This window comes from Rhinoderma darwinii, chromosome 1, assembly GCF_050947455.1.
Source record: "Rhinoderma darwinii isolate aRhiDar2 chromosome 1, aRhiDar2.hap1, whole genome shotgun sequence".
NCBI lineage: Eukaryota > Metazoa > Chordata > Amphibia > Anura > Rhinodermatidae > Rhinoderma > Rhinoderma darwinii.
Window position 1 is genome coordinate 324,372,674 of NC_134687.1, and position 17,015 is coordinate 324,389,688.

Consider the following 17,015-nt stretch of genomic DNA (forward strand, 5'->3'; position numbering starts at 1 on the left):
GTTTTTGGGTCAAATCCTCACTCCTCATGAATTCCGCATGGACCCCGCCAAGGTCCAGGCTGTGGCGGAATGGGTCCAACCTGCCTCCCTGAAGGCGTTACAGTGCTTCCTGGGGTTCGCTAATTATTACAGGAGATTTATTGCTAACTTCTCGGTCATCGCTAAGCCTCTTACGGATCTCACTTGCAAAGGTGCTGATCTCCTCCACTGGCCTCCTGAGGCTGTCCAGGCTTTTGAGGTCCTTAAGAAGTGCTTTATCTCAGCCCCAGTGCTAGTTCAGCCCAACCAAATGGAGCCATTTATAGTGGAGGTTGACGCGTCTGAGGTGGGAGTGGGGCTGTCTTGTCCCAGGGTACCAGGTCCCTCACCCATCTCCGCCCCTGTGCCTACTTCTCCAGGAAGTTTTCGCCCACTGAGAGCAACTATGATATTGGCAACCGCAAACTCTTAGCCATTAAATGAGCATTTGAAGAGTGGCGCCACTTCCTGGAGGGGGCTAGGCACCAGGTAACGGTCCTTACCGACCACAAGAATCTGGTTTTCCTAGAATCTGCCCGGAGGCTAAACCCGAGACAAGCTCGATGGGCGTTATTTTTTACCAGATTCAACTTTTTGGTCACCTATAGGGCTGGGTCTAAAAATATTAAGGCCGATGCACTGTCGCGTAGCTTCATGGCCAGCCCTCCTTCGGAGGAAGATCCTGCTTGTATTTTGCCTCCAGGTATAATCATTTCCTGAGAACAAGCTGTTTGTTCCCCTGCAATTCCGGCTAAGGGTACTTAGGGAAAATCATGACTCTGCACTATCTGGCCATCCAGGCATCCTTTCCTGGCCCTGCTGCAGCTTCTGAACTACTTATCCTCTGCTTGTGTTTGACCTTGGCTTTACTGACCACTCTTCTGCTCTGCGTTTTTGTACCTCGCTCATCTCCTGGTTTGACTCGGCTCATTCACTTCGCTTGTTGCTCACAGTGTCCCCGTGGGCAACTTTCCTATTTCCCGGTCTTCTTGTACCCTTGTCTGTTTGTCTGTCGTGCACCTATTGAGTGTAGGGACCGTCGCCCAGTTGTACCCCATCGCCTAGGACGGGTCATTGCAAGTAGGCAGGGACTGAGTGGCGGGTAGATTAGGGCTCACTTGTCTGTCTCCCTACCCCGACATTACAAGTTGATTAGTACATAAGAAAGCGAAGCTATTAGTGGACCGGAAACACACTTAGCAGTTAACAGTGTGTGAAAAGAAGAGCTATAACAGAGAGATGGTGCAAAAAATATTCCCTGGTTTTAGATGTATTGGTATGCAAAATGGTTGGCACTGACTCTGGTGATATACGGAGGAATAGACTGGGTAAGTCCATTTAATAAACAATAATATAAAGAAACATGGCTCAAACATACTTTTAAAAGTTGGTGTGTCGTGGATCTTTATATTGTATAATAAATGGATCCAGAGGCAGCTAATAAATACGCCAATATTGTCACCATATATAACACCAATAACTCTCCCCTATCTAAGAGTAATAGTACATGTACGAAGTATAACTGTAGAGACACATGACCATCTTGTACAATAACTGTGCTATTCTTCAAGTAACCTGTTATCTAAATACCTGCTTACACTGGCCAATTATCATTACAACTCTTAACGCTGGCAGCAAGAATTATCCTTGGCAGCAAATTTTCAAACCACCGGTCATCCGTGTAAGTGCTACTGTAGTTCAGATGGCGGATTATACTGCGTCATTTTTATTGTTTTTCTATATTATTCTGAAGCTTTCACTTTCCTGTTCATAGGCAAGAATTATTATTTACACAGACCCTAAAATAATTAAAATAGATTAAACAGTTTTCAGAGTCGTGGCTTTCTTCACTGATCAGACTCACCTGCAATGTCACACAGCTCGGCATCGGAGGCATTGGCCAAAGCTTCCTCCAGTTCTGGCTCAAGAGTGACACTTTCTAAAATAGGATCTACTGCCTTAATCTTGGGAATCCAAGGTTTTCCTAAAAATCAGAATATAATAATAATAATAATAATAATAATAATAATAATAATAATAGTAGTAATAAAAACCACACCACTTTTCTGATAATTCTTTTTTTATTAGAAACTAATGTGACCATTCTGAAAAATTCTCCTATATAAGAACACAGATATGTGCAAATCTGGATTTCTAAACTAATTAAAATAAATTCTTGGCCCAAATCATCCACCTATCGTATGTTATTTTAGATTTTATTATATGATGCCTATTTTTTCATCATAATCATAAATGTATGGGTATTGTTAGTAGGCCACTTGAAATCTATGGAGGGAATTGATTAAACACTGAATGCCAGTATTTTTGGGTACATGGACGGCTAGACATGCGCCTAATTTATTATGGGGCGTACGCTTAATAAATAAGGAGCATTTTACTCCAACTTTCTTTATATTATGACAGGTGTATGAAACCACAGTCTAAATAAATTCCCCCCATATGTATAGAGAGGCAAAATGGTAGATTGGCTCTTTGCTTAATTTTTATATAGCGTAATTACATATAGAGCAATTCCAGTCAGATTTAAAAGTCTTTCTATTTTGGTCTACATACTGGTCCTTACTACGCATCGTACGTGCTTGGTTTTAATGCAAAAAAGATGTTCAATTTACTGTATCTACACTGATGATCAACAGTGAAGTGGTCAACGTCCTCAATGAAGCCCCAGCCTTTTGACTCATTTAAAGATAGACAATCCCCTTAGACTTGTTAATAAGTCTAAGGGGATTGTTAATAAGTAAAATTTCATTAAAAAAAAGAACACTAAATAAGTAAGGAATATTATTGAACTGAACACTTACAAGAATACATAATATGTTACATTAATTATAACTCAAAAATGGGGACATATGTTTACAAGATGTTAAACTTGACCCTTATTCATACTGATAATCTGTATGTTTAAGGCAACAAATTATCCGTCTCCACAATCTGGCGATACGATTTTCGTGTACAGTTTGGCGCCATTGTTTAGGTGTAGTATAGTATGGCTTTGTTATTTATGTGTTTTTTTTCATGAGGGCGATAGCTGTGTCTAGCAAGTGTATAAATGTTTACGCTCATGTGTATTTGTGCGTGCACCCACTTAAATATTTATGGCTATGAGCCCTACAATCTGAACTGGTGATGCTGGAGCGATGGAGGATTAATAAGGTGAGTATTGGCATTTTTCATTACGTTATAGCATATGCAGTTGGCCTTTTTTTTTTTACTTTTAAAGCCTCGATAATCCTTTTAAGTTGTGTGTTATGGGTTATGCCCCCATTTTAGATGAAAACTTATTTAGGAAAAGAATCTTTAAATCGCTATAATTTAAGGCATACAAATATTCAAACACTTTGAAGACATTTTGGAAACATTTGAAGAGCATGCAAAAGTAAGGTAAGAGTCACATATCATATTCGAACTGTGGGATCCTAAGGATAAGAGATAGTGACCAGGACATATATGCATAGCAAAAAGACTGGAATGTTACATGGTGTCTATTTTTGGCTTGTCCCTAAGGAGGCGTTATGAAAGCTTGAGTGATTGCCAGACAAGGAAACAAAGGGACAGGACTGTTTTGTTACTAACAACTATTCACTAGGGCCAAATATAACCTGCGGTGAACAGGGATGAATTTAACTCCTTCAAAGTTTAAATAAAAACCTTCACTATCTTATTAACTTGTTAATCTTGCAAAAATTAAACAGCTGCAGCGAAGGCTAGTTCCCCGCTCACAACATATGCGACTTTTAGCTGTCATGACCTTGCTTGATCATAGGACAGAAAGCATGGTAAAGTTACTCCTTGAACAAACGTGCTGCCTTGTAAAAAGCCTAGCAGTGTCTATACAATCACTTTTAATATAAGAGCTGGGTTATATTTCATCTTCACATAGCTGTCAAGGCTGCCAGTGGACACAGCAACATACCTCTTTTTTCTCCAGTATAAGGCACCAAATCTTCTCTGTCTTTCATTTCATTAGCCTGCTTTTCTAAATGGCCCAGCAGGGCTTCTCGCTGGAAGGGTCCCGTTGGTGTTTTGTTTGTCTGGTTCCTTTGTCTTAAGCCAACAGGCAATAACTCATTCTAAAAAGAAAGAAACCGTGCCATTTTCTCCTGTACTGAAATCATTAAAATAAATGGACATTTCAGAAAATGCGATAGAAATTTATAACATTGTGTGTCTGTGTGCCCACACAATGTAAGGAACTATCACTTAAATGTAGGGTACGCTGACACATAGTAATAGTGGTGCAGTAAGAATGTTTTATTTTCTTTCTCTTAAAGAATAGGTTTCAAGAAATAGTCCTATAACTCTCTATGTGTTATGGTGACCTCTGCCATCAAGCGAAATTAAGCAAATAGGTTGGCTTTGAACCCACCTGTTTACATGGGGGAATGTGATGTCGACAAGTAACCTGCAACCATTTTTTTTAACTTCATGATAGATCTGATACAGCGTTTGTTGGAGCGATCTTTCGCATGACCTTACTTATCAGCCAAACAATTGAGTTATTTCATGTCTATGGCCAGCTTTGCACAAACAGATTTCTGACCAATATCTTTATCTGTGCAGTTGGTCTGAGCAAGTTATTAACACATATCGCTAAAGGCCAAATAAAGAAAAAATTGGTAAATCAGAAAAAAACTTTATCACAAATGAGACAGCTTTCAATCAGATGAAGAAATTATATTTATATTAGTGTGATTGGTCAGAAAAGGGGCTAAAATCTGTGCATGTAAACCAGGCATTAGCTGCCTAACACCTCCCCCAACTTTTACGTACAGTGCTGCATATCGTACAATAACCCATACTAGACCAGGGAAAACAATTGGTTCGGCCTAATGCAAACGAACGTAAAAACGCCCGTAATTGCGAGCCGTAATTACGGCCTGTAATTACGGGCCCATAGACTTCTATTGCCAATGGGTACCTTCCCGTATGTTTACGGGAAGGTGCCCGTGCCGTTGAAAAATATGGAACATGTCCTATTTCAGGCCGTAACTACGGCACGGGTAGGCCCATAGAAGTCTATGGGGCTCCTGTAATTACAGGTGGCTACGTGTGTGCACCCGTAATTACGGGAGCGTTGCTATGCGACGTCAGGGGATAGTCACTGTCCAGGGTGCTGAGTTAACTGATCGGCAGTAACTCTTTCAGCACCCGAGACAGTGACTACTGCTGAGAGTTAATAGTATTAAGGGTATGTTCACACGCAGTGTTTTCAGACGTAATTCTGGCATTTTACACCTCGAATTACGCCTGAAAAAACACGCCTAATACGCCTACAAACATCTGCCCACTGCTTTCAATGGGTTTTACGGTGTTCTGTTCCCACGAGCCTTAATTTTACGCGTCGCTGTCAAAATACGGCGCGTAAAAAGACGCTCCGCGAAAAAGAAGTGCATGTCACTTCTTGGGACGTTTTTGGAGGCGTTTTTCATTGACTCCATTGAAAAACATATCCAAAAACGTCCGTAAAATACGCTGCGAAAAACGCAAGTTACTACAAAAACGTCTGAAGATCAGGAGCTGTTTTCGCCTGAAAACAGCTCCGTATTTTCAGACGTTTTTGGTCACTGCGTGTGAACATACCCTAAAAGTTAACTTACCTGCTTCTTCCTCCAATCCGGCCTCCCGGGATGACTTTTCAACCCTTGTGACCGCTGCAGCCAATCACAGGCTGTAGCGGTCACATAGACTGCCGCGTCATCCAGGGAGGTCGGACTGGATGTCAAAAGAGGGACGCGTCACCAAGGCAACGGCCGGGGTACGTATGAACTTCTTTTACTTTCAATCGCTGCGGAAACTCTGCCCGTAAGGGCTGCCCCTTCTCTCTTTCCAGCACTGATAGAGAGAAGGGGCTGCCAATTAGTGCAGAGACAACGGGTCTGTAAATACGGGTGGAATACTGGGGACACCGGACCCATATTTACGGGCACGGGTCCGTAAACACTGGTGGAATACGAGTCGAATACGTGTGACAAAGGACCCGTATTTACAAGAGGAAAAAAATACGTTCGTGTGCATGAGGCCTTAATGTGATAGAATAACAAACATCACATCTCTTCACATGTTGATAAATCTCTGGAATATGTTCTTGATCCCTTTCGCCATTTATTGAAATGGGAAGGAATCCAATAACACAAGCAGGGGTCTTACTGGCAGTATCAATAAAAATTGACAGTAATGACCGTCCAAAAATTTGTGGCTTGCCGTACAATGATGATGTATTGAGTGAGATGTGGCAGTTTATGTCCCAAAATAAAATCAAACAATTTTTGCAGAAATGTTTTAGCAAAACAATATTTAGCAGACACAAATCAATATAGTGATACTTACATCTGGATCTAATTCTTCTAGTTCTCCTTCAAGAGCTCTTATTTCCTCCTCTGTTAGCTTGTCTAAGATCTCATCCTCATCCACATCCCGATATTTCTCCAAGTCTTTTCTGGGTAGCATTTTCTTTACTTTTTGAACGTTGGTTTTCAAGATGGACCTGTAAGTATTAAGTCCTAAGTTTTACCAATCAGGCCGAGAGGCACATCAATTTCCATAGAGCGCGCAATTCAGCAGCTGCTGATGTAAGTAAAGAAAAGCATCTCATAGCTGCTATTTTCTTAAAAGCCTTCTAAAAAAAACCTTGCCTTTGGCTTATTGGGGCATTACGTTCGGCCAGAATGCTTGAAAGGTACAGTATGTCGCAGACGTCGGAGACTTTGACGCTCCTTGGATACAATTGTCAGCCAAACTTGCTGACATCAGCAGATATTAATCTTATGTGTATGGCTAGCTTTTTACATTTCATAGACTGGGTTATAAAAATGTTGTACTGTTTAAAAACTCAGGTCAATGAAATTATTATGTTTCTAGTAAACTCAGGAGAACACAAGAAGACTGTGTAAGGACAAAACTTCCATATATATTTACTTTTCTACCTAAGGTACGGTATGCCTGAGCCAGCAAACAATGCACTCCTATATTCAGAAGAACATAGTGTGGGCTTTGCTTTCTCAGATGTCAGAAATCGATTACAGTGCTGCAAAAAGTCATTAAATTGTTCTTCTGCGAAAATAAAAGTATGCTTTATTAGCAGATTTAAAGCAGCTCTGTCAGATCCCTATACCCCATCTGAGGGTATCATAAGATAGAGCAGGAGATGTTGAGCTTGTGGATATATAGTTCAAGTTATGAAATCCCCGGCTCACTTTGAGAGATTGACTGCTTTTCCTAAATGAGCCGTTTATCATTGATCATTTTACTGAATCACAAATGTCCTGTGACTTTGGACCTGCATCTATGCAAGCACAGATCACCTATAGAGCCCACAGTGTATGCGTAGATGTATGCACAGAGCCAGGGGATGTGCTAAAATCATGTGGTCTGTTAATACGCCACTTTTTTATATGCTTGGAAAACCTACTTAAAGTTGGATGTAACAAAATGTTTAGAAAGTGCTTAATGCAACATCAATTTACCCTGTCTCTTCAGTTTCATGAAATGACTTTTAACCTTTACACTAATTCTCAGGCTTTGTAATAGTAGCTGGACTAAAGAAAAGTGAGTGCATGATTCTAAAAATACAAGTCCAGATAACACATTTGATAACTGTAATCCCCCAAGCTTCATAAAGGTTTCCCCATGACAATGTACATTAACGGTCTTGCAATGCTCAGGTAGATCACAGCAAATTATTAATGAAAATTATGAGATAATACAGCTAAAATGTTCATTGTCTCTCTGGCAGCTGTTAATGCTGTAAACCTGAGTAAGACTGGGTTCTCCAGTCGCAGTTTAAATGCATTTTTTCAAAAATTGCAGAAAAATTGTATGATTTTGCCTTGGTTGACTGCAAAAACGCATTTCAACCACAACAGGAGAACCCAGCCTAAGGTACTAGGCCGTACTGTAACGTGTTGCTTTTCCAATAAAATATCTTTCTCACTAGTCCTATGTGGTCTGTGGAGTCAATGGAGTTCTCTTCTGATAGCACCCAGTTATCCCTTGAATTTCCTCTTCCATTCCCTATACTAATATAGAATGACCTGCTGATAATGAATGTTGCGTAAACAGAACCTTCATAACTCCACTAATTTGTGAAGGTATAAGTTGGCACTGTGAAGTCAAATATCAATAATGAAATAGCACCAAAGACCGGCAACATGAATAGATATTAACCAAGGCATGAAAATTAAAAGCTGAAAAATGGCTGCGGTGCCAAGGGGTTAAGTCAGCTTGATCATGCTGCTATTTCTAATAGCCCTAGGATGCTTATAGACTACCTGTATTTTACACTTTTAAAAATTTTATGTAATGACGGGGTAGGGAGACAGACAGGTGAGCCCTAATCTACCCACCACTCAGTCCCTGCCTACTTGCAACGGCCCGTCCTAGGCGACGGCGTACAACTGGGCGACGGTCCCTACTCTCAATAAGTGCACGACAGACAAACAGACAAGGGTACACAGAAGCTAAGGGAAATGGGTCAGTTGCCCACGGCAACACAGTGAGCAACAAGAGTAGTGAACGAGCAGAGTCAAACCAGGAGTGCACGAGGTACAAATCGCAGAGCAGGAGCGTAGTCAGTAAAGCCAGGGTCAAAAATAAAGCAAGGTCAATAATCATAGCAGGAGCAGCAGAGCCACGAAACAGAAAAGAATCACAGGCAAAGGAGGAGCAGGAAATGCAGGTATAAATAGACAGAGGGCGGGAGCTAGCTCCGTCTGGCCAGGCTGTGATAGGCTCTCCCACTCCTCAGCCTCCCAGCCTGACTGGTAGAAGATCGTGTCACTCTCTCAGACTTAGGAGCAGGTACAGACTGATTACCCACGGGCATCGACACAGAAGCTGTGTCTGGCAGATCCTTTAGATTTTATTTATGTCACGGCCTGTGGGCATGTGGACACACTAGGCCGCACCGCCGTAGCGGGGAGGCAGCTGGCCAAACAACAGAGCACCCAATCAATACAAAGTCCCGCACAAGGGTACCTGAATAGTCCAGATATAGTAGCAGAGGCTTTAGCACGGATGGAGGTGGGTGCAGCAGGTTGCGCCAGATGTGGTGGATGACAGTAGGTTGCGCCAGACGTGGCGGATGACAGTAGGTGCAGTAGGTTGCGCCAGACGTGGCGGATGACAGCAGGTTGCGCCAGATGTGGCGGGTGACAGCAGGACACAACTCCAATCACTCACAGGCTCGGGAACAATAACAGTACGGGATACAGTTAAACACTAAGGGACCATTTGCAAGGACACACATGGGAATACTAACAACGCTCAGGCAATGAGCAAAGGGGCAGGGCCCCTCTTATAGTCCAGGGTGATCATGGGCTAATTGCTGATGTTTTACATGTGCGCGCACTGTGGCCTTTAAGGCTAGACGCGAGCTAGCGTGCACAATACGGGACACAGCAGAGTGGAGCAGAAGTGAGCGCTGGCGTCTCCTGGGGAGGAGATGCGGGACAGCGCTCATCAGACCATGGCTGCGGTCAAGGGGTGAGTAATCCCGACGGTCCGTGGCCATGGATGTTACAGTATGTACTAAAATCTAGTTTTTAACAGAAAAAATGGCAGAAATGCTTCAAGTACTGTATGAACTTTTGCTGGTAGTAACCCTTGTGGAAGATATGATTGTACCCATGTTAGTTATATCCTTGCTTTTCCAGTAAAAGACATAACTAAAGATAGATAAGACATTTTAAGTTAACAGAAAAGAACAGCTGGTGGATCTGTGTTTCCAAGTAATTTACACCATTCAGTCATAACATTAAAACCAATGACAGGTGAAGTGAATAACATTGATTATCTCGTTACAAGTCAAGGAGTGGGATATATTAGGAAGAAAGTGACCAGTCAGCTTTTGATGTTGATGTGTTGGAAGCAAGAAAAATGGATAACGGACTTACTGTGATGGCTAATGCCCTGTTCACACTGAGTTTTTTTTGCCACAGAAACCGCGTCAAAAAATGGCCGAAATCGCCTCCCATTGATTTCAATGGGAGGTGGATGCGTTTTTTTCCCGCGAGCGGAAAAAAGAAGCGGCATGCCCTTTCTTTGGGCGTTTCCGTCTTTGACCTCCCATTGATGTCAAGAAGGCGAGAAAGCGTTTTTTTCGCGCCATCTTTTGCTGACGGTGCTCAATGGCTGCGGTCGAAAAACGCAGAGAAAAACTAGACAAACAGCGTGCAGGCAGGTAGAAATCTGCCTTAAAATTCCTGACGGAATTTTGAGGCTGATTTTTCTGCCTGCAAAAAAACTCAGTGTGAGCAGGGCTTTAATGATTGTGTCAGAGCATCTATAAAATGGCAGGTCTTGTGGGCTGTTCCCGGTATGCAGTGGCTAGTACCTATCAAAAGTGGTCCAAAGTAGGACAACCGGTGACCCAGCAACAGGGTAATGGACGCCAAAGGCTCACTAATGCACTTGAGGAGCATCTGGTCTGATCCCACGGAAGAGCTACCTTAGCACAAATTTCTGAAAAAGTTAAAGCTGGCTAAGATAGAAAGGTGTAAATAAAGTGGTGTGTTTAAAGCCTTCCACCAAAGGTAAATTTCTGAACTCTACTTAGAATAACAATTGAATCACTGGAGTAGGACTAGAGTTTAATAAAATATAACTTTTACTCATTTATTTTAACCACTAGGCGCACCACGACACAACTGTACGTCTATGTGGCCAGTGTCTTAGCGCACGGAGACGTACAGTTACTGCGTGGTTCCCGGTGCCCACTGTTGGTGACAGTGTGCACCAGGAACCGGGAGGCCAGCTGTCCCTGACAGCTGACACTCCACTGTATGGCGATCAGCGGCTTATTTCCGCTGATTTCGGCAATTAACCCCTTAATTGCGGTAATCGATTGCAATCACCGCATTTAGGGGTTTCTAGCACATCGGCAGACATCACAATGAAATCGTGAGGTTTGCAGATGGCTAGCATGGCGATCGGAGGCCAAGTAATGGCCTCCGAGTCTGCCATGTACGGAAGCCTATCAGGACCAGCCTCCTGATAGACTTCCTGTCAAGAGTGACAGGAGGTCACTGCCGTTCGCGATGCACACTGTCGATGACAGTGTGCATCGGGAACTGGGAGGTTAGCTGTCCCTGACAGCTGACACTCCATTGTTGCCGATCAGCGGCTCATTGCCGCTGATTTCGTCAATTAACCCGTTACATGCGGGGCTCGATTGTGATCTCCGCATGTAGGGGGTTTGTAGCACATCAGCAGCACCCATGCAATTGTGGGGGCTGCTGATGCTTGTGATGGCACCCGGGGGCCAGACAACGGCCTCCGGGTCTGCCATGTACGGAAGCCTATGAGGACCAGCCTCTGTAGACTGAGGCTGGGTTCACACGACCTAATTTCAGGCGTAAACGAGGCGTATTATGCCTCGATTTACGCCTGAAAATACGGCTACAATACGTCGGCAAACATCTGCCCATTCATTTGAATGGGTTTGCCGACGTACTGTGCCGACGACCAGTAATTTACACGTGGTTGTTTGACAGCTGTCAAACGACGACGCATAAAATGACTGCCACGTCAAAGAAGTGCAGGACACTTCTTTGAAACGTAATTTGAGCCGTTTTTCATTGAAGTCAACGAAGAACAGCTCAAGATTACGGGTGTCAAAGACGCCTCGCATAATGCGAGGAGGAGCTTTTACGTCTGAAACGACGCAGCTGTTTTCTCCTGAAAACAGTCTGTCTTTTCAAACGTAAAAGACAGTTCTCGTGTGCACATACCCTAACTGTCAGAGTGACTGTGACGTCACACTGACAGTTGGAATACATTACACTACCTAGGTAGTGTAATGTATTCTAGCAGCGATCAGAGCTGCAGGTCAAAAAAGAAAGTGTAAAAAGTAAAGAAAAAAGTTAATAAAAGTTAATAAAAATTTTTCACAAAAGTGTAAAAAGAAAAGATTTTTTTTCCCTATAAGTCTTTTATTATAGGGAAAAAATTAAAACATTAAAAAACAGTACACATATTTGGTATCACCGCGTTCGTAACGACCCAATCTATAAAACTATAATGTTATTTTTACCACACGGTGAATGCCGCAAAAAAAACAAAAAAAAAAACAATGCCAGAATCACTATTTTTTGGTCTCCACCCCTCCCAAAATATAGAATAAAAAGTGATCAAAAGTCGCATGTACCGGAAAATAGTACCAATAAAAACTACAACCTGTCCCGCAAAAAAAAAAAGCCCTTACACCGCTTTTTGGACTGAAAAATAAAAACGTTACGGCTCTCAGAATATGGTGACACAGAAAATAAATTATTTTATAAAGAAATGATTTTATTGTGCAAACGCTGCAAAACATAAAAAAAAATATATACATATGGTATCGCCGTAATCGTACCGACCTGCAGAATAAAGTAAAATTGTCATTTATAGCGCATTATGAACGCCGTAAGAAATAAAGAATTTAAAACGCCAAAATCACTGTTCTTGGTCTCCAAAGCTCTAAATAAAATGTAATAAAAAGTGATCCAAAAGTTGCATGTACCAAAAAATTGTACCAATAAAAACTACAGCCCGTCCTGCCAAAAATAAGCCCTCACACCGCTCAATTCATGGAAAAATAAAAAAGTTATGGCGTTTGGAAGGCGGGGAGTGAAAAACTAAAATAGAAAAGCAAAAAAGGATCAGTCCTGCAAAGGTTAATTAATTTCTATTAAAAAAACTAAATTACCACCACATGTGAGGTATTGTCATACTCAGGAGAAATTGTGTTACAAATTTAGGGCGACTTTTTCTCCTTTATTCCTTTATTAGTGGACAAAAATGTTTATATTCATTTTCACGGCCGGGAGGACCCATGCACACGAACGTAAAAACGCCTGTATTCACGGGCCGTAATTACGGGCCCGTAGACTTCTATTGGCCACGGGTACCTCCCCGTATGCTTACGGGAAGGTGCCCGGGCCGTTGAAAAATATAGAACATGTCCTACTTTAGGCCGTAATTACGGCACGGGCAGGCCCATAGAAGTCTATGGGGCTCCCATAATTACGGGTGACTACGTGTGTGCACCCGTAAATAACGGGAGCGTTGCTAGGCGACGTCAGTGGATAGTCACTGTCCAAGGTGCTGAAAGAGTTAAACGATCGGCAGTAACTCTTTCAGCATCCTGGACAGTGGCTACCGATCACAATATAGATCAACCTGTAAAGAAAAAAAGACGTTCATACTTACCCAGAACTCCCTGCTTCTTCCTCCAGTCCGGCCTCCTGGGATGACATTACAACCCATGTGACTGATGCAGCCAATCACAGGCCAATCACTGGCTGCAGCGGTCACATGGACTGCCGCGTCATCCAGGGAAGTTGGGCTGGATGTCGAAAGAGGGACGCGTCACCAAGACAACGGCCGGGTAAGTATGAATTTCTTTTACTTTTACTACGGAAAGGGCTGTCCCTTCTCTCGATCCTGCACTGATAGAGAGAAGGGCTGCCGATTAGTGCAGTGCAATTTTGCATCGAAAACGTGCCCGTAAATACGGCTGGAATACTGGTGACGCCGGACCCGTATTTACGTGCACGGGTCCGTAAATACTGGTGCAATACGGGTCGAATACGTGTGACCAAGGACCCGTATTTACGGAAGGAAAAAAATACGTTCGTGTGCATGAGGCCTGAATCTGGGTTTCAGTCTCCTCATACACCAACTGTGCCCATTACCTGTAATCCACAATTCCCACCGGGTTTACAACCTGCTCTGTTTTTTCTTGTTGGAAGAACAAGAGCCTCTTTAGGATAGGTGATTTTATATATATCGACTAGGCATCAACTTACACTTATCAGAACAATTCATATTGCTTGGAGTGTGCCAGAGTTAGAGTAGCTATCTCTTTCTTATATTATCAAATCCTTAAAATCTAAATTACCTTATATGGTTAAGTGGGAATCGGATATAGGTGAGACCTTGGAGTTAGTTGAATTTGCAGAAACTATAGAATTCTATGTGAAAACTTTCTATTAACACATCTCTTAGGTGGTACAGTTAGGTCCAGAATTATTTCGACAATGACACAATCTTATGCATTTTAGCTGTTTACCAAAACATATTGAATATAGAGTTATATAAATCAATATGGGCTTAAAGTGCAGACACTCAGCTTTAATTTGAGGGTATTCACATCCTAATTTGAGGAAGGGTTTAGGAATTACAGCTCTTTTTAATATGTAGCTGCCCTTTTTCAAGGGACCAAAGGTAATTGGACAATTATCTCAAAAGCTATTTAACCCCTTCCCTCTTTGGCCACTTTTGACCTTCACGACAGAGCCTCATTTTTCAAATCTGACATGTTTCTGTAATGGCAGGAAGGAGGTGAAGGGAACAAGTGAGCCCTAATCTACCCACCGCCCTGTCCCTGCCTACTTGCAACGACCCGCCCTAGGCGACGGGGTACAACTTGGCGGCGGTCCCTACGCTGTCTAAGTGCAAGGGAGTACAAACAGGGAACACGCAATGGAAGGGGCAGTAGCCCACGGAACGCCGCGAGGAAACGGAGCGGTGAATGAGTCAGTCAGGATCAGGATGTAGTGGAGTATACCAACGAGAGCACGGAGCAGGAAGCAAGCCAGGGGCAAAGCGAAGCAGGATAAGCGGAACTGAAGCAAGGCAGAAGCACGGCAGAAGCAGGCTGGAGCAAGGCAGCAGTGGGGCCAGGAATCCAAGAAGAATAACAAGCACTGAGGAAGAGAACACGGCAGGTATAAATGGACAGGGGGCGGAGCTAACTCCGACTGAACAGGCCGCGATAGGCTCTCCCACTCCTGAGCCTGCCACCCTGGTTGGTGGGAGCCGGTGTCAGTCTAAGAGGTCTGGCCTCAGGTGTCGACTGATTAATCCCGGGAGTATACACAGACGTAGTACCTGGCAGATCCTTTACAGTACTCCCCCTTTTATGAGGGGCCACCGGACCCTTACTAAGAGGACCCGGTTTAGTGGGGAAGAGAAGGTGGAACCTCCTGATCAATACCCCAGCGTGAACATCACGAGCAGGTACCCAAGTCCTCTCCTCCGGCCCGTATCCTCTCCAATGGACCAGGTACTGGAGGGAGCCCTGGATCATCCTACTGTCCATAATCTTGGCCACCTCGAATTCCACCCCCTCAGGGGTGAGAACGGGAACAGGAGGTTTCCTCGAGGGGGACCAGGACGGGGAGCAGCGTTTAAGGAGGGAGGCATGGAAGACGTCATGTATGCGAAAGGATGGGGGCAGCTCCAGACGGAAGGATACCGGGTTGAGGACTTCAATGATCTTATAAGGTCCAATAAATCGGGGAGCAAACTTCCTGGACGGGACCTTAAGGCGCAAGTTCCTGGACGACAACCAGACCAGATCCCCGACGACAAACCGGGGGTTAGCAGAACGTCTACTATCAGCCTGAATCTTTTGTACGCTCTGGGACGCCTCTAGGTTCTTCTGAACCTGGGCCCAGACTGTGCACAGTTCCCGATGAACGTCCTCTACCTCGGGATTATTGGAACAACCAGGAGAAACGGAGGAGAACCTTGGGTTAAACCCGAAATTACAGAAAAACGGGGAGACCCCTGACGAGTTACTGACCCGGTTATTCAGGGAAAATTCGGCGAGGGGAAGGAATGAGACCCAATCAAATTGACAGTCAGAGATGAAACACCTTAAATATTGTTCCAGGGATTGGTTAGTCCTTTCCGTTTGGCCATTAGTTTCGGGATGGAAGGCGGAGGAGAAGGACAGATCAATCTCCAACTTTTTACAAAAAGCTCTCCAAAATAAGGAAACAAATTGTACCTCTCTGTCAGAAACTATATTGACTGGGGCCCCATGGAGACGCAGAATGTGTTTAACAAACAAAGAAGCGAACGTCTTGGCGTTAGGTAGTTTCTTAAGGGGCACAAAGTGGCACATCTTGCTGAAGCGGTCTACTACCACCCACACCACCGACTTGCCCTGAGATGGAGGCAGATCGGTGATAAAATCCATGGAGATATGGGTCCAAGGTCTCTGGGGAATGGGCAAGGAACGTAGTAAGCCCGCAGGTCGGGACCTAGGGGTCTTGGACCTAGCACAAACCTCACAAGCGGCGACGTAAGCCCTAACGTCTTTAGGCAACCCAGGCCACCAATAGTTTCTGGTAATGAGGTGTTTGGTACCCAAGATGCCAGGATGACCAGATAGTGCGGAGTCATGGTTTTCCCTGAGTACCCTTAGCCGGTATTGCAGGGGGACAAACAGTTTGTCCCCAGGGAAGTTCCCGGGAGCTGAACCTTGATCAGCCGCGATGTCAGAAGCTAAATCATAATCAGTGGCAGAAACAATTATACCAGGGGGTAAAATACAAGCAGGATCCTTCTCGGAAGGAGGATTGGCCATGAAACTACGTGACAGTGCATCAGCCTTAATATTTTTGGACCCAGCCCTATAGGTAACCAAGAAATTAAATCTGGTAAAGAATAGTGCCCAACGAGCTTGTCTAGGATTAAGCCTCCGGGCAGATTCTAGGAAAACCAGATTCTTGTGGTCAGTAAGGACCATTACCTGGTGTCTGGCCCCCTCCAGGAAGTGACGCCACTCTTCAAAAGCCCATTTAATGGCTAAAAGTTCACGGTTGCCAATATCATAGTTACTCTCCGTGGGCGAAAACTTCCTAGAGAAGTAAGCACAGGGGCGGAGATGGGTGAGGGAGCTGGTACCCTGGGATAAGACGGCCCCCACTCCCACCTCGGATGCGTCAACCTCCACAATAAATGACTCCCTTTGGTTGGGCTGAACCAGCACGGGGGCCAAGATAAAGCACTTCTTGAGGGTCTCAAAAGCCTGGACGGCCTCAGGGGGCCAATGGAGGACATCAGCACCCTTGCGAGTAAGGTCCGTAAGAGGCTTAGCGACGACCGAGAAGTTGGCAATAAATCTCCTGTAATAGTTAGCGAACCCCAAAAAACACTGTAGCGCCTTCAGGGAGGCAGGTTGGACCCATTCTGCCACAGCCTGAACC

At 44.0% G+C, this 17,015-nt stretch overlaps 1 protein-coding gene across 1 annotated transcript in view; it reads right to left on the bottom strand.

The window, feature by feature from the left end:
* TMOD1 (tropomodulin 1) overlaps nucleotides 1-17,015 on the bottom strand; it is an 88,059-nt gene that overhangs the window by 37,148 nt on the left and 33,896 nt on the right. Inside the window, exons 2-4 of the mRNA XM_075851544.1 lie at nucleotides 6,367-6,523; nucleotides 3,953-4,109; nucleotides 1,883-2,002 (exon numbers count right to left, since the gene is read on the bottom strand). Coding sequence (XP_075707659.1) covers nucleotides 1,883-2,002; nucleotides 3,953-4,109; nucleotides 6,367-6,486 — 397 coding nt within the window. The 5' untranslated portion in view covers nucleotides 6,487-6,523. The remainder of the gene's footprint in view (nucleotides 1-1,882; nucleotides 2,003-3,952; nucleotides 4,110-6,366; nucleotides 6,524-17,015) is intronic.